The sequence below is a fragment of the Camelus bactrianus genome, chromosome 23, assembly GCF_048773025.1.
Source record: "Camelus bactrianus isolate YW-2024 breed Bactrian camel chromosome 23, ASM4877302v1, whole genome shotgun sequence".
Lineage (NCBI taxonomy): Eukaryota > Metazoa > Chordata > Mammalia > Artiodactyla > Camelidae > Camelus > Camelus bactrianus.
In genome coordinates, this window is record NC_133561.1 from 12,020,340 (window position 1) to 12,043,740 (window position 23,401).

Consider the following 23,401-nt stretch of genomic DNA (forward strand, 5'->3'; position numbering starts at 1 on the left):
AGGATTTGAACCCAGGCAGTCTGGCCCCAAAGGCCATGCTCTTGACGACTTTACCCTACTGGTGGAGGAGCTGGGCCAGTGTGGGTTCCAGGTGTGGCTTTGCCCCTTGGGGGAGTTTGAGGCAATCACATCACTGAGATGATTTCCGTATCTCTAAAACGTGGATAAATGCACCTACTGGGCAAGGATTTTGTAAGGCATGGAGACGATGCATGGAAACTCCCAGCACAATCTCAGTCCACTCGGTGGTTACTATTATGATTATTATTATAGTTTCCAAAGCATTGACTTTGACCTTTTGTAAGAAACAATCTCTTAAATTTACCATCTGCTCAAAATCTCTTAATGATGAAACCTCATCTCAGCGCCTCGTGCTGTGGGTCCTGGGTTTGCAGTGACCATCCGAGGCGTGAGCTTCCTGGCCTCCATAAATAATAGTTTCAACTCATCCTGCCTGAGGTGGTGTCATTCGGCTGCTGGTGAGTAGCTCGGAGTAGGGATGAAGAGGAACGTTGCAGCCGGTCAGCCCTGGGTTCACCTTTCACCTTTGTTATTTATTGGCCCTCTGATCTTACAAATCCCTCATCTCCCTGAGCCTCAGTTTTTCATCATCAACCAGAGATAACAGTTCTTGTCTGATGAGCTGCTGCGAGGCGAGCACAGCTGCCGAGTGTCAGGCACGCTGGCTACGTCCGGAGTGGATTAGTCTCATCGGGGTTTTGCTTGTCATCTAGGGCCTGGTTTACCGTTCCCCTCGAGTGGGTCTGTGATTGCAAGACTCCTCCCTGATGATGTCAGTCATCTCCTCTGGGTGGACGAGGTCTCGTCTGACCTGTTTCTCGATCATCAGTGGAGCAGAGCAGAGCTGTGGGTAACAGTGCCGTGTTAGCGCTCTGTGTGTTTGCTTTACGAAAGCTCGAAGGGCACCCAAGGTGAGCTGGGGCTGTGGTCTGTCTGGCTTTGCTTTTTGAGAAATGATTACAGTGTGACGGACCCCAGTGGGGATGTCTTTTTACCTCATCCCCTGCCCCCGACTACCTCGCCCTGCTTCACAGGTGTAGTCTTGAGACATGCTTCCTGGATTGATTGTAGCAGCTTTTTTTTTTTTCCACATTGTAAATGTGTGCCAACTTCTCCATAACCTCCACTGGGGCAAAAATTGTTCCAAAAGAGGATATATGTTTATTTCCTGATAGCAGCAGAAAACAGAATCTTTTTGGGGAACTTTTGCTCTAGAACTGTGTTCAGAGCCCACAAACACATAATTCAGAATTCCTCCACTGGGGACAGAGCTGGATTTTCAAAAGATACTGTTGATTTTTGAAAACTGCCAAAGTTCTAGCGAAGAGGAAGATAAAAAGTAATTAAGTTGACTTTCCCATCTGATGGCAGTTTTTAAAAGCTAGACATCTAACCACTTCTCACATCTCTGCTGCAATGACCCTTGTCCTCTGGGCTTCTTGTGTCTCGCTTGGGCTTTTGCAGTGGCCTCCTAGCTAGGCTCGCTCTTTGCACCCTGGCCTCCTTAGAGGCTGTTTGCAACACAGCAGTTAGGGTGACCTCTGCCAAGATGTTGGTCAGATCCAAATGCCCTATTCAAAACCCTGGAGCGGCTTCTCACCTCACTCTGCAAGACAGCCAAAGGCCTCCTTGTGCACTGTGGGGCCATCCCTGACCTATAGCTCACTCGCCCGCCCCCCGAGCCGTGACTTCCCACACTCAGGGGTCTCCGCCATCCTGGCCTCTTTGCTGCTCCTCGGACACCCTGTGCTCACCGCCTCCTAATGCCTGTGACTGCTGATCCTCCACCTGCAGTTGCATTACAGAAGCCTCCCTCCCTTCGTTCCTTCAGATCTTTCCTTGAATGTCACCTGCTCAGAGACCTTCATGGCCACCCGGTCTGACATCTCAGGGTCCCCCCTCTTCCTGACACTTCCCATCCCTGTTCTCCACTGTGCTCTTGGTCACAGGCTGTACCTGGTCTCCCCTCCATCGTCATCTTGTTGATGGTCTTGACTCCACCTCTAGAGATAAACTCCTGGAGCAGCACCGGGTGCATAGACAGAGCTCAGTGAACGTGTTCGAATAAATCGAAGAAAAAAATTCTAAGTAAGATCTAAGTACAAGGAATGTTGTAGAAATAAGTGTGTGACACCATCAGGGGACTCTTGAGAAACATCATTTACTTGGATTTGGAAATTCCACTAGGTTCATTTTAAAGATATTTGTGAAACTGCTTATGAAGGAAGAAATGTGGCTATCTACCCATTTTCTGCTATTTATTCAGAGCTAATTCTGGTTAAGTGAATAATAACCATGGAGGTAAAAAAAATTGTGTAATAAATTAATGAAACTGATATTCTTGGGCAACCCATAAACACTGTAGAAAAAACAGGCTCTTTATTTGTTATTTTAGACTCATTGCTTTATGGTCACACCCCCTAAATTAAAGTGTGCAGCTGAATGGAAGCAGGGACTTGAATTACAGTTTAGGTCACATGTGTGATTGGCAGCCAGGAGGAAGGAAAAGGGGACTGGAAGTTTGTTGCCTAAGTGTGTGTGTGTGTTTGTTAGCATCAAATCAGAGCAGAATTAGAAGGGGAGAGCAAATAAGAAAATCGGAAGATATGGCCCCAGGGAGCTTGGCTCTTTGTTGGGGAGACTCATTCCCCGCAGAGCAGGAAACAACTGGGTAATTACCAGCATCCTTTGGACTAGGCTGCGGGGCTCAGCCCCAGCGACTGCCTTGACCTGTGGCCTTGACTTCATTTCCCTTCAGCTTCCATCACTGACCATTGGACTGAGCAGACCTCTCTCCTTGCCTGAGCTGGGTGGCTTCAGTCTAGTTGAATCTTTTCTTTTCTCCGCTATGTGATTTATATCTGATGGTCTTGTGAATGCTCCTGAGCTGCCATAGTGCAGAGACTCTCCGTTTACACAAAGGGCTCCTTCATCCCTCGGACCTGGAGAGATGCATGTGCTTGCTCATGTGCACGTGCCGCCAGCACAAGGGCCCAAGTGTGGGGGATGAAAAAAGGGGAAGGAAACAATAGGGAATTATGAGGTGTTTTCATCTCAGGCTTTCCTGTGTGTGTGTGTGTGTGTGTGTGTGTAGCCTGTTGGTGTCATTTCCATAAAGGTCATTAAAGACCTCTGTATGCCATACTTTATTATAACGCGCAGGGATCCGTGTAATTTAGGAACTTACCAGTGTGCATTACTTGGTACTGTAAAGAGTAAGAGTTAATACCGGGATGTAATAATGAAGATATCTGAGCTCCAAAGAGACTGTATTTTTACATGAGTCTTAATTTGGAGCTGATGCGTATTCCATAGGCGTCAGCTACGCAGGCTCTCGCGAGCTCTTGTGAAACATGCCTTATGTCTGACCTTTCAGCAGGGTGCGCTCACAAAGGAGCTGTGATCATTACAGGCTGATAAGAGCTGGGTCTGTGAGGCCACTTTCTGAAGGGCTGTCATGCCGTGTTTCAGCCTGGAGACACCCCGAAGTGACCCAGCCTTGTTCAAGGAGGCTGCGGTTAGGCAGAGGCAGAGAGCCACCACCGTGCCTCCACGGGAGAGATGCCATTTACCCAGTTCGGAGTCTCTCTAAGGCCCCTCTTTCTAAAACTGGGAAATTCACTTTCTTGGTTTTTCTCATTTTCATTCCCGCGATGAAACACATTAGGTCGAGAGGGTAAAATACAGTACAAAATTGTTGACATTGTCTGCTGATTCTTTGTCATCATACATAGATTGATAGGATATGGATATACAGACATAGATGTCTGTCTGTCTGTCCATCTACCTATGAAGTCTCTGTGATATACATGTGCAAAATTCTGAGAAGTGTTTCTTCTTTTAATTATTCTTTTTTTTTTTTTTTAAATAGAGGTACTGGGGATTGAACCCAGGACCTCATGCTTGCTAAGCACACACTCTACCACTGAGCTGTACCTTCCCCCATTCCTTCTGCGGATAAGCCAAGAAATCCCTTCACCAATGTGCACTGTCTGCGTGAGACTAAGTGTAGGTGTTAATCAAGATTCCAACCCAGAGAGTCAGATTCCTCTAAAACGAAATCGATGACCTTGTATTCCTTAAGCTACTAGTGGACGCAAGCTAGAATACAGAGTTCGTGGAGATTTAAATAAGTCCGTGTTTCCCTCGGTCTTTTAGGAGCTTGACATTCCTCTGGGAGAAACTGACATTCACATGCACACATACAAGGGGCTGGACACCCAGTAATTGCTTGGGAAGCTGGGAAAAGAAAATCGACTTTGGAATGAAAATAACCATTTCATTGGAAGCTGGACTGAAGACTAGGAATTTTTGTTTGTTTTTTGGCTTGTTTTTGTTTTTAGGTAAAAATCAGAGGAGGGGAGAAGACATTCTGATAAGGATACCAGTTTAAACACAGGGCTTGGGACATGCAGTACATGTTTCAGGGAGAGTGTTTAGATCAGGCTTCCAGGGATGGGAGGTGAGTCTAGGATGGTCGGTTGGTGGCAAGTTGTGTCTTAATTATTCATCTAAGGAATCTGGATTTTATTCACTAGACATAGAAGCCCTCTGGAAGATTTTGACCAGGTAAGGAACAGGTTGCAATAATAATTCACATTTATTGAAAACCAGGCAATGTTTTCATTGAGGCACGTTGCCTCTTCTATGTCATTTAATTCTTTTAACAGACATACAAGTTGGGTTTTACTAAGCCTTTCCTAAATAAGAAAGTCACAGATTCAGTGAGTCATGGTTTGCCTGACTTCAAAGCCTATGAACTTTTTCCCTCCACTAATGATTTCCAAAGGCACTGGGCAAGCCCATGGATGCTTCAGAGAAACCCTAAGGGACCACAGAGGGTATGGAATGCATTGTCCATTGGCAAAGATGAGCAGGACTGTGGCTTAACCTGGGCCTCACGCCTCACTTGCACTAGTAAAGTTCTACTTTTTTCTGCTGTACAGAACAAACCACAGGGTGTTGATTAAAGAAATAGGGCCAAGCAGAAATGAGGTAACTAAGGATACAGCACGAGGTTATGGCTTTGGCTCTGTGTCTTTTAACATTGTTATAATCAACCTGATGAAGACATTGGATGCATCATTGCTGGTACCAGGGCAAGGACAGTTTAGATGCTGAATCACAAACTTAGGTATCAGAGAGATTCTAAAATGCTAAAAACCCAGGTCAAATAAGAAGTTTAAAATTAACAGAGACACGTGTCATTTGCACTTAGGTTCAAAAATAAATTGTGTAAATATAGACTAGAACAGTAGTTCTCCGAGTAGTCCCTGGAGCTGAGCATCACCTTAGGAACATGTTAGAAATGCTAATTCTTCTGCCCCAGGTTCATCCCTATTAAGTCAGAAGCTCTGTAGATGTTTTCATAAGCCCTCCAGGTGTGTCTAATGCAGGCTGAAGTTGTAGCCCCACTGGCTAGAAAAACCAACCTTCCTTCTCTCTTTGCCTTCCTTGATTTCTTTCTCTCTGTTCTGTGTCATTCCAGAAAGGACTCGGGGTGGAAAATCTGATGTAACAGTTTGTGTGAAAACAAAGATTTTATTTTACAAAAAGTTTAGACTCAATGTTGCGATGTGGCTGGTACCCAAAAATAAGGAGCTTGCATTAAAAAAAAGTGATGAGAACAAGGGAAGCCGAAGGCATTCCCCTCCCCACTCGGCATAGTCTGTGTATTTGCCATATTCTGCTGGGCTGTGCCTGGAGTCTAGGACCTGATTTTGAGAGGGATGTTGAAAAGGGCCTTGACAAAGATGGGAAATCACTTCGAATCTTGACTTGAAGGAAGAAGTTGAGGAAAGCCACCTCCTGTGATGGGGGGCTGACACAGAGAAGAAAGAGAATTTTACATCTTGTTCCAGAGAGCAAAATATGCCCAATGTTAGAGAGCCCCCTCCCCTGGTATTAACAGAGCAAGACGTTAGTCCAGGTTTTCCTGCTGGGCTTTGGCGACCCAGGTCAGTACTTCAGGCTTCTCCTTCAGCTGTGGTTTTTGGATAATAAGGGCCATGAGGTCCACCTCACAGGGTTTTGTGAAGACTTGAAAAATGTGCAAATGTTTAAACATTTGAAAGACTGACAGGACTGTATGAAGATGAAGCCATGGTGCTCTTATTAACTAAGACGAGTGGATGGAAATTTGAAGTCCAAGAGAAAGACAAATTTCAACCTACAAAATGGCCAAAATTGGGATGCTCTTTCTCAAAAAGCAGCAAGTTCACTGTCCTGAGACAAAGATATCAGAGGATGCGTTGTGTTGGGTTGGAGCAGGTGGCCCCTAAGGACCTCTCTGAGACTAGTCTTTCATGACGCAGAAGTCATGACCGGAGGCAAGGCAGAGCTTAGAGAAAGTTGCTCAGAGCCAGCAGGGCCAGTGTTTAATTCCTCATCCCCTCACCTCTCCGTGCACGCCAACTGCAAGCATTTGCAACGGTAAACATTAATGCATTAAAAGCATTTAGCTGTACATCAGGAATTGACACATTATAAATGGACTACACTTCAATTTAGACAAAAAGAAAGCATTTAGAAAGAACAAGATGGGTCCACACTAGTTAACCTGGTGTCAGTTTTTCTCTATCACCCTATGGTTAAATTTCTCTTTCCGTTGGAAGTCTGATTGAATGGAGCCCTTGGTTCTCCTGTAGATCTGTTGATGTCTGAATATGGGAAGTAAAATAGAATTCCCAATGCTTTCTTATAACTCTTTGCGGTGTCTCTTAGGAGTAGAAGAAGTGTCGCCCCTTGGGGCCTACGCCAAATCCTGAGTTGATTTACAGCCTATTCCTTTAAGACTGAGATTTCCTCTGTCTACAATTTTGCATCTAGACTTTTCTTTCTTTTTTTTTTTTTCTTTTTTATTTTTTTTGCGCCCCTAAACTATTGGGTAACATCAGTCGCATTTGCCTCGCTCTCCACTCCCTGATTGGCTGGTTTCCAGTGGCAGAGAGATGAATGGATTCTTTTGTGTAGGGAGTTTTGTAATTCAGGGAAGAACTGAGCCTTGCCAAAGGCGATATGTGGGTATTTTACACATATTACAGATAATGTGTACATATCAATAACATAATGAGGGTACCATTCAGCACCCCTGTGGGTGGTAGCTAAGCAAGAGACAGCTATATCTCATGTTTAATGCGATAGAAGCGCTCTTCTGATTCAGTCAGGAACAGCTGTTGGTCTGTTATTTAAAGAAACAAGGCAGTTAAAGCAAGGGATTGTAAAACCTTGAGAAAGAGGAGGGGGAGAGGGAGAGAGAGGGAGAAAGAGAAAGAGAAGCAAACTTTATATTTTATCCTAAGATTATATATATATATATATATGTATGTATGTATGTATAAACACACACATAATTTACATGCTGAGTTGTTTTTTTTTTTTAATAAAAGACCAAGGACTTTTCTTAGACTGTGGCTCTGCCTGTTGCCAACCCACGTCTTATTTTTTGCATAAACCACATCCATAGTGTGTCACCAATAATTTCTAGTCTTTAGTTTCCTTAAAGAAGAGAGAGAAGTTTCAGGACAACTGCTAAGCATACTGAGTTTAGGATCCTTCTAGATTTTTATTCTTTTAGTTCTTTGTTTGACGGCTATCTCTCCCACATGTAAAATTTTTTAAAAAATTTATTGTGGTGAAATATATATAACATAAAATTTAGCCTTTAACCATATTTTTTTAAAGTATACAGTTCAGTGGCATCAAGCAAATTCACAGTGTTTTACAACCATCAATCAGCACTGTCCATTTCCAGAAATTTTCATTGTTCAAAACAGAAACTCCGTCCCCATAAAATGATAGCTCCCCATTCTCTCTACCCCTCCCCCTCCTGGTGACCTCTATTCCACTGTATATCTTCACGAATTTGCTTATTCTAGGTATTTCATGTATGTGAAATCATACACTATTTGTCCTTTGGTGTCTGGCTTATTTCACGTAGCATAATGCTTTCAAGATTCATCTGTGTTGTAATATTCTGCTGTGTGTATATACTACGTTTATCCATATATCTGTTGATGGACACTTGGCTTGTTTTCATCATTCAGCTATTGCCAACAGTGCTGCTGTGAACATTGGCATACAAGTATCTGTTTGAGTTCCTGCTTTTAATTCTTTGGGTATACACCTAAAAGTAGAATTGCTAAAACACATGGTAACTATGTTTACCTTTTTGAGGAACACCAAACTGTTTTCAAAAAAAAAAAAAAAAAAGAGAGAGAGAGAGAAACAAAACTTGCTTAAAGCAACGTGTCTTTATGAAGACTTTCTAAGGCATTCAGCTTGGCTCTCACAGAAGCAACAACTCTCTACTTTTCATCCTGTATTTCATCAGTTTCTAGACCACTTAATTACAATTGCAAGTCTAACTATCATAAACAGGTTTAGAAAAATATGTAACTGATTCTTGGTAAGCATGCAACTCAACTGGTAAGAGCAGAAGTCCTCAGAGCATACTAGAGCAACAGCCCTAGCGTTAACCGATGTGCGTTACAGAACAAACGCAGAATACTGGTTAATCTGGCCAGTAAAATGGAGGCCAGTTAAGAGAGCTTTTACTGTCCAACTAAATTATCTTTGTCGCGATAAGATGTGTAAAGGAATTCGGCAGTGACTGTGGCTCTAGACAAAAACGACAGCTGCACATCCGTGACTGTTAACATTCAATACACTTGTTGTCGGGAGACGGGACAAAGGCAGACAGCAGAGGCTAACATAAAATGGGAAGTTGACCAATGTGGCCATTTTTGTACCAACTATTGAATGTAAGAATGTTCTAACTGACAAGAGCAGTAGGTTGATTGTCTTCCCTTACAGCTTCACTTAGCGTGGGTGATAAATGGACGATAAACAGGGAATAGGGAGGTTGTGCCTATTCTTGGAAAGAAAATAACTTGCAAGTTAAGATTCGAGACTTTGGGTTGTGATTAGAAGGTTTTCTAGCCAGTTCTGAAACGAAATCACAAAGCTGCGGGAGGAGCACTTTTATATAGCATCATCCATCCTGTTGGCGACCTAGGTGATTAAAGGTTTGGGAAATTGCCCCTCTAAATATGGGCTAAAGGAACTGGGTTTATTTAGCTTAGAGAGGGAGCCTTTGCATGCTGAGGGGGACTTAATAATAGTCTCCAAGAATATGAGGGATATTCTATGAGTGATGGAAAGCAGCTGTTTCCTGTTTCCACGGAAGACTGCCTAAGAAAGAATGGAGTTAAATTGTAACAAGTGGGTTTAAGAACTCCTTGGTCGTAAGTTCAAGACAACAAACACACAAGACCACAGTCACTTCCCTGTTTCAGAATGATGTCGCTCACTAGCTGTCTTTCTTGGGTGGTTTCCGTTGGCCTGTTCTTGAACTGGTAGAAAGACTTGGAAGACCTTTCAGCCTTGTGAGAGTGTGAAGCTGTCTGATGTCAGAACCTGCCAGTGGTCTGCGGCTGGGGAAGCACTTATCTTCTAATGAGATTTAAAAAGAAAAAGAAGTTCAGAATCTCTTTGCCCCTCCTTGATCTGCTTTTAAGATAAAATAATCTAGGTTTCCTTTTTCTCTGTGAGATGAAGAATTTCCATAGATTTACCAGTATGTGTTTTTTCTGCCTACTTAGTCAAGGTGGTCATGACTTTAAAAAAAACTCTGTGTTTTCAGTGAGATTTTGTGTGTGTGTGTTTATACACGTATATATGTACACACACATATGTAGACATACATGGGTATCTATGGTGTCTTAAGGTATGAGATATAATATACATAGATCTCATAAGGAGATCCATGGGCATTTGATGTCTGTATGTATTCATCATATGTAATTAATTCAACAATGAAAGCAAGGTTTTGTTCTAGGCAGTGTGTCTAAATGTTAGAGTTACAAAGATGCATAAGATATACACTGCTAATTAGGAGGAAAGCAAATACACAAAGCATTCTGAAATAAAGCATCATTATTGAAAGTCAGCTAGGGGAAGAAATTTTAAGATGGAAAAATGAGTTTGGAGAATGTTATTAGTTTTCAGTCAATGAGGCAGATGGAGATGCCTGAAAACTTCTTCTCAACTATTTTTTTTAACCATTGTTATCCTGTGTTAGGTTGATTATACCATTTATTGTGAATTGGGTAAGCGGTGACTTATGTGCCCAGCGGGGAGTGTTTTCAAGGCAAGGTTTGATTTCCAGAGGATTGACTGCTGTGAAGTTGTACCTTTAAAGTTGCAGGTTTATGTCAGCATTAGCTGTGTATATGTTCCACATGTTAAATTTTTATCTTGTACCAACAATTATTATAATCTTCTTAAAATATTTGCCTCTCTCATGCTGGCGTTCAAAAGTTCAGCACGGAAGTACTCCTGTTTCTCTTCTTCCTTTAATCGACAGACGGCATCTCTTGCCAATGGTAGAATCATCATGCCTCCGACATTCTCTTCACTTATCAGGGGCAGGTTTGTTGAGTGAGTTTTGTCTACAGTTCATGAGGGCATCCAAAGTACAATTGTATGATTTTTTTTCCTTTTCTATCCTTACTTCATCCAGAAAACAATGTCTACTATAATGCCAGATATTCTAAGAAGTGTTTGTGGTTGAACTACTTGAGACAAGTCATGTGCACACGTGGGAGGAAAGGGCATTTAAAAATCAGCAGGAAGATCATGCATTTTTGTCTTGCAAGGTTTAAAGAGAATAAATGCATTTTCTGGACATGCAGATTGTCATTTCATAGACACTGATTACATTGAACACTATGCTTTGAAATGATATCAAATTGAAGACATGATCCCTGCCCTGGAGAAGTTTATGAACTTGTTGGAGAGACCAAACACGTATATATGAAATGACCACAGAACTCTTAGACTCGGTGTCAGGAAAGGAAGAATAAAACAACAGGGCTTGAGCCCCTAAGCACCGAGGAAATGCAGGATACGGGTTTGGGTAGGGATTTAATATAGTTCTAGGATACTTAGGATCGTGGTCTGACTAGTTCATAAAACACTATCCGTTTAAGACAGAATTAAAAAAAAATCTAAAATGTTCTTCTCCCATAGAAACCCAAGAACATACTGCAATTGCTCTTAACTTACTTGAAATAAATGCATCCTTCTAAAATCTCAGCGTTCAGGCTGATTTCCTTTCAGACTCTCACTCCACACTGTGCCAGATTGCTCCTGCCCAAATTCATTCTTAGTCTGCGGGAGATGGAATATCTCTCTAAATCATAACAAGTCACATTGAGAGTAAAAATTCCCAGGGAGAGACTTACCTCAAAAGCTGAGGCATGCCACATACTTTAATGCTGGTGGATTTAGGAACCCAAGTTAGGACCTTTCTCTCTTTATTAGAAGATTTACTTATAATTCAGAGCCTTCTGAAGGTGATCCCGGCTCCTCTGAACTGGACCCACCCTCCCATCTCTCCCCACATCCCAGCTCCCCAAGTGAAATAAGCAGGGAAGCAAAACAACAAAACCTCTAACTTAATGGCACAGAATTTATGGCTGAAATCTCACGAAGCTTATGTCAGCGGAGGAAAATAATTACCGTCACTTTCTTTTAGACACTTGGCTTTATGGTTCCTGTCACCTTTATCATAACACACAGCTGATTTAGTAGCTCTATTTTTCATGGCATCTGGCCTGGTGGTATGTTTTTCTGCATAGGGGCCATGCTGCTGAGATGACAATACGTGGGTCTACGAGAGTGGGGCTAAATTTAGATAATGAATTGGAATACTGTTAATGGTTTGGGTTCAGTCATGCTGTCAGTATGCCAGCTGAGCCTTTTTCTCTTGCCCTTTCCTTCTTCAGATTCTCAAATCCAAAGATTTAACGTCTCCAACCCAGCGCTACATCGACAGCAAAGTCGTGAAAACGAGAGCGGAAGGTGAATGGCTGTCCTTTGATGTCACGGATGCTGTTCACGAATGGCTCCACCATAAAGGTACAGCCACCCTCTGTTTTCCTCCTTAGATGTTCAGCGATCCCAAGTTATTGTCAGATTTGATTGCAGATTTAGGGGTATTAGATGCACAGACCAATGACCTCCTTGACTTGATGTTTTCCAGATAGGAACCTGGGATTTAAGATAAGTTTACACTGTCCTTGCTGCACCTTTGTACCATCTAATAATTACATCATCCCCAATAAAAGTGAAGAACTAGAAGCACGATTTGCAGGTAACTGAAACTTGGTCCTGTGAGGTGCGGGAGGGAAGGGACTCTGTTGATAATCTCAAGGGGGATGAAGTCAGTTTGCACATGGAAACGAGATTGCTGGGTGAGGCGTGGGGAGTTTCATTTATTTGGACAAAGATGTGGTTGGAGAAATATGTGAAGACAGGAAGGTTGGAAAAGGGGGCTGGTTCTCCGTTTACACTGTTCAATACCCAGGGATGCCTTGGTGATACTGACAGATTGGCCAACCTTCCAGATTCTTAGATAGCCTGTTAATCCCCGTAGGCTTCATTTAAGTAATCCAACATTCCATCTACGCGAATATTATAGGAGAAGAAGAAACATACATTCAAGGACATCCATTGATAATCCCCCCAAACCCCATGTCAGGAACCCATAACCGTATTTCACAGAAGGGCGTCTCCTCCCACCCCAGCCTCTTTAACTAACCTTAACCCGTATCAAAACTCTCTGCCTCTCCTTGCTGGTGCCCATAGTCCATGTGGCTTCCTTTGCAGACTTCCATCACAGTTTATAAACACATAACAAGGTTTTAGTCTCCCCCATATCCTTGCTCACCTTTTAGTGAATTAGCCAAAAGTCAAGGAGAACGAGGAGATGCCCGGGGTTCGAGTCACATCTTGTGTTAGGTAACAAGTTGTTGGATGATGCGCGGTGGAGGGGGGAGTCTGGACTGTGTGTCTGTGCAGCACTGGCTCCACGCCCCCAGCTCAGGGAGCTGATCCTCCTTCTCTAACTAACGCTGCCTGGGACCTCCGTCCATTTGCAGAAGGCTGCAGTGACCCTTGCTCATGGAAAAATGCTCCCAGAGGTCTAGAGATTTATTTCAGTCTCTAACCTAGTCATGATTCTCTAGAGTGTGGAGATTAAATGCTTAAACTGGCAATCTCCGGAGCATGCTTGGGGGAGCTCGAGTTTCTCCATCTCAGATGGAATCAGGAAAGTGTTGAGGATGCCATAAAATAAATGAAAAAGCCCTTTCTTCACCGCTTCCCAAAATAGCATTAGGTAAGGGTGACTTCTGTTTCCCTTGAACCCGATTCACTGCAACTGAGTGTAAGTGTCAGTTTCTGTTCACTAGGAGAGTCTTTTGAGTTTAGCAGTCCCAGCAGGAGAGCGGACCAGCGGGTGACAAGGCACGTTCTATTGCCCTGTGTTCAGTCGTTGAGGGGTTGAACACAGCCTAAACTGAGGACCGACTAAAATAAACTGCTTGGATTGCCCTTGGACTAGAGGTCAAAGACTTCTTCTGTAGTGACTTTCATAACCACCAGGGCCTGCCTTGGACACCGAACTGCCTTCTGACAAGAGCCCCATTTAGAAGAGTTCCTTGTCACCTGCAGTAATCCTGTCCGTTTCCATGGGGGATGGCTGGAGCCAGCTGCTGCGGCTGGGGTGGTCATCACCGCTCTTTGTGACCATAGGCAAAGGAAAAAAAAAAAGAAAAGAATATGGCTGATTATATTTGATGAAGGTAAAGCTAAATGTTTATTACCCAAATGCATTTTTTCAAGGTATTGATGGCACCTCCACATATACCAGTGGTGATCAGAAAACTATAAAGTCCACTAGGAAAAAAAACAGTGGGAAGACCCCACATCTCCTGCTAATGTTGTTGCCCTCCTACAGACTTGAGTCGCAACCATCCAACCGGCGGAAGAAGCGTGCTTTGGATGCAGCTTATTGCTTTAGGTAAAAGCAAATAAAAATAAAACCCACAAAGTACTTGTGTCTGTTAACTCTTGTCCTGCCTTCCCCTCCCTTTTCCTAAAAACTAACTGGAACTGCACTCATTGCTCAAAGCTGGGAAAAGAGTGGTAGGGAGGTCAGATTTCGTACCATCGTCCTTCCTGGGGGCTTACAGTGGTCATTTCTGTGTTGCATTCATCAATTCATCAGTTCTTTAGCAATGAACCAACTGTGAAGGGAGAAAACTAGCCCCCTGAATTTTTTTTCCCCCAAATACCCCTGAAGTACTTTGAGGCTGAAGAAGAAAAGGAGCCCCCTGCTCCCCAGAGCAAAAATAAGTTTAGTTGAGGTGCACAATGGTGGTGGCTCCCTGATTAGGAAGACTTAGCCTCCGTAGACACCTTTGCCCCCCCCACCCCGGCAGAGGACACGTGGTCAAACCTCCTTCACGGTCACAGTGACGAGAGAGACAGAAGAGAATGCTATTTTTTGGGTCTTTTGCTGCAGAATATGAGAGAAGGGAGGGTTGACATGCATTTATTTCCCATTCCCATGTGAGTTCATGGAGGCAAAGGGTGCATGTTCTTCTGTGGTTTCTTATCGAGCCTAGTAAGGAAGAAGGCTCTTTCTTTCTGTCATGAGCCACTGGGCAGTGAGGGGTCCTCACTGATAAAGTGCTCCGAGTGTCTGAGTTCACGAGAGAAATGGTGTGTTTTTTGTTGCCGGAGCCAGTGGTTGCTCTAAGCAAGACTCCATGTATCTTGATCTCTGGTTCATTCCTAGATCAAGGGACAGGAAATGAAATCAAGGATTTATTCTCAAAGGAATATGCCTTAAATGGTTTTTTGAAAATAGCTATTGTACCTCCTCTGTTTTATATTTGAAAAGGCAATAGAGGCTGGTTGGTGAAACTGCGCGGTGTTGGCTGGAAGGGGCTGGGTCTCCATCCGCCACCTCTCTGCTTATATCTTGTCATGCAAGGGAAGGATTTGAGTTTTGAGGTCACAGACAAGGGCGATTAGGGTCTAGAAGTCCTAAGGGAAAGCAGGCTAGAGAATCCCCATTAACACCCCACCATGAAAGTCACTCGAGATCTCAATATGACTGATAGGACCTGGCATTTGCTCACAGATATTTGTTGAATAAATGAATGAGTCATTTTTCCCATTTGGGATGAAGGGCAGCAGCAGGGGGAACTCAGCTTTAAAATCTCCATTGCTCTTTCTTTTACTAGAAATGTGCAGGATAATTGCTGCCTGCGTCCACTTTACATTGATTTCAAGAGGGATCTTGGGTGGAAATGGATACATGAACCCAAAGGGTACAATGCTAACTTCTGTGCCGGAGCCTGCCCGTATCTGTGGAGCTCAGACACTCAGCACAGCAGGGTAAGTCCGTGGCTCCCTTGTCTCTTCTGTTCTTGGGCGGTGAATATGAACCTCTTGAAAGCATTTCCAAATGAACTCTAAATAGCCTGGTGCCCTTTTGCCATCGCAAATGAATGCGTGTTGGAGAAATCCTTTTGAGTGATGGGAAAGAATGCAGGTTGTAGGTGAACTCAGAAAGTAACGATGATGAATTTGGACAGTAGGTCTGGTCTTCCCAACTAGACTATAATCAACTCGAGGGCAATTTTGTTGAATGTTTTTTCTTTGTTTTATATTCTCAACAGCTGTAAACATAAATAGGTAGAATCAATACACTGCTTCATAGCAGGTACTGTTAAGATGTGCAGGGACCCAGTCCCCTTCTAAAAAAAAGGCTCTGTTGCCACCTCCATCAGGGACTGTCACATTAGAAAAAACACTGAGGACTTCGGTGGATGCTTTGGCAGAGTGAGTCACTAGTGCATGACGATTATAAAATCATGTTCCTTCTCCAAACCTCAGTTCCATATCAGTAAAAAAGAATGTCTGTAATTAAACATTATCTTTAAAATAATCATGTCAAACTCTAGAATTGATGTGAAGAACTCTTCAAGATGATACATGTGAAAATGATTTGAAAATCAGTATCTCTAAGTCTTTTTTCACACAACCCAAAGTAAACGAGAATCTGAGTGTTTTATTAAGTCACTTCAATGAGGAGAGAAGGTTAATCCTAGATTGGATGCCAGGGGCTCCCAGCCCAGATTAGCAAAGACTTTTTCTATGTAATAATGATGTTTGTCTAGATGCTTCTTCCTGTGCCTCATAATGTAAGATTCTAGAGATGGAAAGGACATCCTAAGTTATCTTGTCCAAACCTTTCATTTTTTAAAAAAATAACTTGGAGTCTGGATCATGTAGATGACTTGCCCAAGATCAAATAGTTGGTGACAAACCAAAGCTTGGAATGCAGGCTTCCTTGTTTTATAACCAGGCCTTCGTTTGCTCTGTCTTAAGAGTTTAATTCCTGAAATGTGGCTACACGTTGGGGTCATGCCTCTGTAAATCTCCTTATTAAAGAAGCATTAGAAGAACTGCCTTCACTGCAGGGTAGGAAAATGCACCTGCTGCCAGCAAGGCCACAGAATGCATTCAGCCGAACTCAGGGCTTCAGGGGTTATCAATTATTTTAGACAATCTGTATTATAAAATTCCTCTTTAATTGATACGAAAAATCATGTGTTAGTGGAAGAGGAAGTCGACTGATTTATAAATGCTGACATAAGCTAAACTCTAGATTGACAAATACGGCTCCCTTCCTTCGGCTGTGTTCCCAGCTCCCCTGTGGATTTTGGCACCCTGGGCTGACCACGTGCCTGGCCACGTGAGGGAAGCTTGCTCATGCCTGTCCCTTTGTCTGAGCTCTCTGGCCAGGCTGCTTCATCTGGGCTGTGGCAACGGTAGCTGTAATGTGGGCAAGGCCCAGCTGCCAAGTAGAAACATAATTCTCCTCCCTGATACACAGAGGGAGTGTGTGAAGGCTGAGACCACGCTTGTTTTTCAAGGAGAGAGGAAGAATAACTGTCATGGTCACAAATATGTGGTTTGGACATTTACCCAAGAAGCCAGAGGTAGCTCAATAAAGTAGTCAGTGTTGCTGTGCTGAACAGATCTTCTGTCTTAGCCTGAAAACATTGCAGTGAATCTCGAGGAAAAGGTCACTTGCTGTTTGACTAACACGTTAATGGCATCCTTGGAAATGTCTCTTTATCATCGCCAGGGGAGCGCCGTACTTCCATCGGGAGAAGTCACATTACGCCTTTGATGTAGAATGGGGTTAAAGGGATAAGATTCACTGTAGAACTTTCTTTTCATTCTAATACCGGCTCTCCACTCCTCCAACTTAGTCACTATTTACCATGTGGAAAGCTACATGGAGGGTCGATTGGTATTATTATAATGTTAGTATAATATTATTATATGATTTTAAGCAAAATGAAGCAAAGTGAATAATTAAGAATATAGATTGCTTCTGAGGGCATTCTTCGCATGGTTGTATTTATGAAGCAATGACAAATGAAAAGCCTTTTTTTTTTTTTTTTACTTTTAAATGAAAATTTAGGTGACAGTAGATTGGCCTGAGAAGACAGATATTTATCACGGAAAGATTTCACTCTGCAGGCAGGTGTCTTTTGCTTTACCTCAGGATAGATGAACGCTCTGATGAGAGTTTTAATTCAATGCATTATTCTTCTGCATACCCATGTATTCATTTCTTCTCCTGGCTCATGAGTCTTACTGTCCAGAGAAGACTTACCAGGGGTATAAGGTAAAAAAGATAAGTGTATGGAGTCCCTGGCCTCCAGGCAACTCTTAATCTAGGTGGGAATTGAAAATATCTACTCATGGAGCAACATCAGTTACAAAGAACGGTAAACACATGATGAAATGCTGTAAGGACCAAGTTTTCCGGGCGCCTGGGAAGTGTGTGCAACAAAGCAGTGGTCAAAGGAAGCCGACTTTACTCCAATTTAAAAAAAAAAAGTGAAGACTTACTGGGAAAACTGCAAAATCTGTTGAATGAGCAATTTTGTCCAATCTGACCTTTGCAGAATTATTTGTTTACAATGAATGACAAAAGGATTCTGTAGGAAAATGATGATTTCTGGGATTACTAGGGACACATACCAATCTGACTATAATTGGAAGATAAGGAAAGGAAAGTGTGGGGGGATGGGCATAACTCAGTGGTAGAGCGCATGCTCCTGGGTTCAACCCCTGGTACCTCCACAAAAAAAGAAAAAAAAAAAAAAAAAGAAGAAGAAAGAAAAGGAAAATAGAAGCCAAAAATGTTTTTAATTGCCTACTGAGTGCTATGACTGCTAAGATAACAAGAGAGGATGGTTCTTTTACAAAATAATTTCTTTTTTTTTCTTTTTTGATCTTTTCCTATGTTTTCTTTCTTCTCCTGTGTCCTTTCAGGTTCTCAGCTTATATAATACCATAAATCCAGAAGCATCTGCCTCCCCTTGCTGCGTGTCCCAGGATTTAGAACCGCTAACCATTCTCTACTACATCGGCAAAACACCCAAGATCGAACAGCTTTCCAACATGATCGTAAAGTCTTGCAAATGCAGCTAAGATTCTTGGAAAAGTGACAAGTCAATAATCACACGATGACGATGTTGATGGTGGTGATGGCGGTGACGACATTGGTGATGTTTGTAACGAGAAAACACGAGAGAGCCTTGCTTCTTCATCAGTGTTAAAAACAAAAATCTGACCAAGCGGTACTAGTTCAAACACTTTGGAAGTTTGTGTTCTGTTTGTTAAAACTGGCATCTGAAAAAAAAAAAAAACACAAAAAGAGTTGAAGGCTTTATTCTACATTTCACCTACTCTGTAAGTGAGAGAGACGAGAAGCAAAACCTTTTTTTTTTTTAAGAGAAAAAATAAACACTGGAAGAATTTGTTAGTGTTAATTATGTGAAAGAAAAAAAAAAAAAACAAAAAACAGGAAAATCCCGTTACGTGGAGTTGCTGTACATACCGTTCCTACCCCAGGCCTCACTTGATTTTTCTGTATTGCTCTGCAGTAGGCACCCTTCCCATTCGCCCTCTTAGAGTTAACAGTGAGTTATTTATTGTGTGTTACTATATAACGAACATTTCATGACCCTTGGAAAATAAAACAGGTGTATAAAGTGGAGACCAAAAACTTTGCCAGAAACTCAAGGATGGCTTAAGGAACTTGAACTCAAAGGAGCCAGGAAAAAAAAAAAAAAAAAAAAAAAGAGGTCACATTAACGGGATGAAAATGCAAGCGAGATAGCATATGACCAAGCAAATCTGCATTACGAAAAAGACCCTGCAACCATGCGCTGTGCACCAGCTGTCTAAGGATGCTTCTTGTAAGGTTCAAAATGGAAAAGCCTGTTAAATAAAGGAAACTTTCAGTCAGAAGAAGTCTGTAAGATTTTTTTCTTTTCTTTTTCATTGTAAATGGTTCTTTGTCAGTTTAGTAAACCAGTGAGACATTGAGATGTTTTGATGCATACTGGTCAGACTTCAGACCTTAAAGTATTGCTGTATAGTTGTGCTCTAGGTTTCTCCTTTGTTTCGGTGTATGTAACCAGACCTATGTTATTACAATAGATGGGTGTAGAAGCCGGTGTAATTGGAAACACGTCTGCAGATCTCTCTTTTGCAAACTATTAAATCAAAACATTAACTACTTTATGTGTAATGTGTAAATTTTTACCATATTTTTAATGGTCTGTAGTACTGTCAACTCTGATTTAGATTGGACTTAAATTTGGGCTCTTTTTAACGATCACTCAGAGTGGTGTGTTTCCTTTAGCTGGCCAGTACTTTTGAGTAAAGCCCCTATATTTTGACTTGCACTACAAATACGTGTTTGATGGTATTTGTTCCACGTGTGCTTCTGCATTGTCCATTATTATGACATAAGCTACCTGAGTCCTCATGTCCTTTTTTCTTCTTGTGTAAAAAGAGGTAGTTTTCCTTCATCATCTAAGCATCGTTACTAATCAATTCAGACATTAACAATCTTCTATTTTAGGAAAATAGATGACTGAGGTGAAATGTTGTAGTTTTAACAAGGGCTTAAGGATCTGACTGGAACTCAGAATCTTAGTGACTGACTTAGGAAAAGTCTAACTTGGTTGGATCAGCATTTTCGCAGAATTCTACTGTTATTAAAGAGCAGACAGTTCATAGGAAACATTTTTTTTCTTTAATCGGGTTTTTAGTGTTCAGGGGGAAATTCAAAGATTAACATTTTTGTTGATTTTTTTTTTTTAAAGGAAGAAAAAAAGCCCAGGTCAGCATAAGTCATTTAGTTTATTTCATCAAAGTTAAGGTTTTTATAGGTATTCTTTGAACGTTGAAAAGGCACAAGGCAAGTGCTCCCATGATCAAAAAATTTTTTCTTTCCTCTGATTGAGTTATCAAATCAGAGGCTAGAATTTCCCTTAACTGAATACATGATTTGCCACATTTTTGCCAAGAAGGTAACCTTATGCCAGGGTTTGTAGGATATGTATGTCACTTTGTCACTTGTCTCTTATTTAGCTTTAGGATAAAAATTAATGGTAAGACAATGGAATATTTGCAGTTTTACCTAAAGAACAGCACAGTGAGGTGTGAATCCAGAGTGAAGTTGTTTGATATAGTATGCTTCTTTCGGGGGGGGGATTTCCTGACCATTATTAAAATGACAAATTGGATTTGGAAGTTTGAAAACTGGAAAAGCAAGAGATGGGACGCCACAGTGCTAAACAACCCTTGGGGTGGCTGTAACCCAATCCCAGATTTGAGTGTGTTGATTTTTTTTTTCCACTTCTCTATTCATTCTATGTAAATCACTTTTATTTCTGCAGGTATTTTTCTATCAGATAGAATGACATTTTGTTTTGTATTATTTTGTCTTTCCTCATGAATGCACTGATAATATTTTAAATGCTCTATTTTAAGATCTCTTGAATCTTTTTTTTTTTTTTTTTAGTTTGAGGGTTCTATAAGGCCTTTATTTCCCATAAGTAAATATTGCCAGGGGAGGGGTGGGAGTTGGGCGGGAACAGGGGAAATGTTAGTATGTGGGTGGGGTGGGGCCGCAGTTTTTATGTGTTAAACAGCAGTACAATTTTATGGTTGGCATGATTTTTTAAACAAAAAAATGGAACATAAGATTAGCTGTTTTGTATTTTGATGACTGATTACGCTGTATTTTAACACAATGTATGTCTGTTTTTGTGGTGCTCTAGTGGTAAATAAATTATTTCAATTACACGTTGATGTGTTTTTCCTATCACGGTATCATCGTGGAGACAGAGAATGCCTCTGATGGCAGTGAGGGTGATCTCCAGCTAGAGACGTCAGCCCATCTTTAAGATTGTGCTTTTTTTCTCAGAGAGATTCACTCCAGAGAGGTCATGCTTTATAACTCAAGAGCCAGGATATATCTGTCCAGGACTGCAGAAAGCCCTGTGCAGTCTTTTTTTCCCCTTGTTTATTGCTGTTTGGTAATTGTTTGAGATTTAGTTTCCATCCAGCTTGACTGTCTACCAGAAAAAATGCAGAGAGATATTTGGACCATGCTTTGGCTCTCTGGGTCTGTGTTCTGCCAACCCCAGGGCCAAAAGAACTGGTCTAGACAGTATCCCCTGTAGCCCCATAACTTGGATGGTTGCTGAGCCAGCCAGATATAACAAGAGCCATGTGCTCTTTGGGGTTGGTCTTTGGGATCAGCTCCTCCTCTCTGTTTCTCCCCTACCACTGCACCAAAAAAACCCCTATTCCCGCAAACTTCCTTGGCTGTTCCCTATAAGACCAGAGTTAGCAAGTGAGTTGCCAGTCTCTGCATAAATAGAACTAATAAAAAAAAAAAAGGACTTGTGGCTCCATCTGGTTGTCTTGCTTTATCTCAAGAAAGAACTAGTTTGTGCCTGTTGTCTAAACATCACATAGAAACAAACCATCCGTTCAAATGTCCAGGGAGGATAGAAACCGGTTCCCTTTTCTACCATCTGTGTTTCATCTTTTAACCTCGACTCAGATAGAGGAAATGTTTGACTTTAGAACAGTTAGTCCATGCTTCTCTGAAGACGGCCAGGACCCAGCTTATCAGCCCAGCCCACATCACCTTTACTTGACCTGTGAGAATAAGAGGGTATCTCAGGGTCATGAAGAGAATCACCCAAGAGCTGTATCAACTTTGGCAAATCTATCAGCTCACTCAGAGCCTCTGTCTCCTTTCTTTAGAGTGAGGATGAGACGACCTGCTTTACAGGACTTTGCGTGTTTGTTTTTGTGCCCTTGCTATTGTTAAGTAAATTGACGTATGAAAAGTACTTTGGTGTTTGGCCGGTAGTTGATTGATGCTCAGTAAATCCGTAGTCTTAACAGTGTTTCCCATGCAGTTCTTGGCTTCTCAGCGATCCTGTTTTAATGAGCTTTTTAACGTACTCAAACTGGGACCTGGAGCCAGACTCCCTCTTGATACTGAATGTGCAAAAACCCTCCTGATCCTAATCTCATCAATGAATCAAGCCATCAGTTCTTCCTGAGAATATTCTGTCACTTTATTTGTTAACATTTTGGTTGCATGACTGACCAGAAATGGTTTAAAATAATAGGGGAAATGCTCAGGTGAAGTTTTGCTTAAGTCCACCAACTGAAATCCAAAGTAGCAGAGACCAGGCGGCACGTTGAAGGACCCATTCTCGAAGATGCGGACAATAAGAACTCCAGTTTGCCAATGGCCCACTGGGTATGGTTCTCTGGTAACCTCACATTTCACCCTATGATATAGATTGTCTTGAGAGAACTCCATTTTACAGGGAAGTGAGCAGATTCTGAATGGTTAAATTGCATGTCCAAGATCACCCAGTGTGTAAGAGGAGGGTCTAGAACCTCATTGTCCAACACACGAGCTACTAGCCATCTGTGGCTTTCATGCAGTTGAAATATGACGCATCTGAATGAAGATATTCCAAGGTGAAATATACACACCAGATTTTGAAGACTTGGTACCAAAGAAAAAAAAAAAGAATGTAAAATGTCTCATTACTTTTTTAATACTGATTACATGTCTAAAGAATACTATTTTGGATGTATGGGATTAAATAAAGTGTATTATTGAAATCATTTCACCTGTTTCTTTTTTTTTTTTTTTTTTTTTAACAGAATTACCAATTACCAGAAAATTTAAAATTACATATGTGGCTCACATTTGTACCTTGCCTTTTAATTCTCTAGCATTTCTTTTCAGTTCTTTCTTAGGATTTCTGTCTCTCTGCTTACTTGCCCTTCTGTTCTTGCATGCCGTCTACTTTATTTATTAGAGCCCTTAGCATATTAATCATGGTTATTTTAAATTCCAGGTCTGATAATTCTAACATCCTGCCATGTTTGCTTCTGATGCTTACTCTGTCCCTTCACATTGTGAGGGTCCTTTTGTTTGTTTGTTGTTTGTTTTTGCCTTTTGGTATGCTTTGCAATTTTTTTATGGATAGCTTGACATGGTGTACTAGGTAAGAGGAACTTCTATAAATAGACCTTAGAAACATGGTGGTGAGGCAGGAGGGGAAGGTTCTATAAGTCAATAATTAGGTCTCAGTCTTTCAGT

General features: G+C 41.7%; 1 protein-coding gene across 3 annotated transcripts in view; it reads left to right on the plus strand.

Annotated features, from left to right (window-relative positions):
* The window catches only part of TGFB2 (transforming growth factor beta 2), a 79,199-nt gene extending 56,279 nt beyond the window's left edge, over nt 1–22,920 (plus strand). For 2 of the 3 annotated variants that reach the window (XM_010974011.3, XM_010974012.3), the window contains 5 exons: nt 11,811–11,943; nt 12,068–12,178; nt 13,711–13,888; nt 15,120–15,273; nt 18,235–22,920. In XM_010974011.3, coding sequence (XP_010972313.1) covers nt 11,811–11,943; nt 12,068–12,178; nt 13,711–13,888; nt 15,120–15,273; nt 18,235–18,393 — 735 coding nt within the window. In that variant the 3' untranslated portion in view covers nt 18,394–22,920. The remainder of the gene's footprint in view (nt 1–11,810; nt 11,944–12,067; nt 12,179–13,710; nt 13,889–15,119; nt 15,274–18,234) is intronic. The other variant, XM_010974013.3, reaches the window with a different exon arrangement.
* Nucleotides 22,921–23,401: the final 481 nt, after the last annotated feature.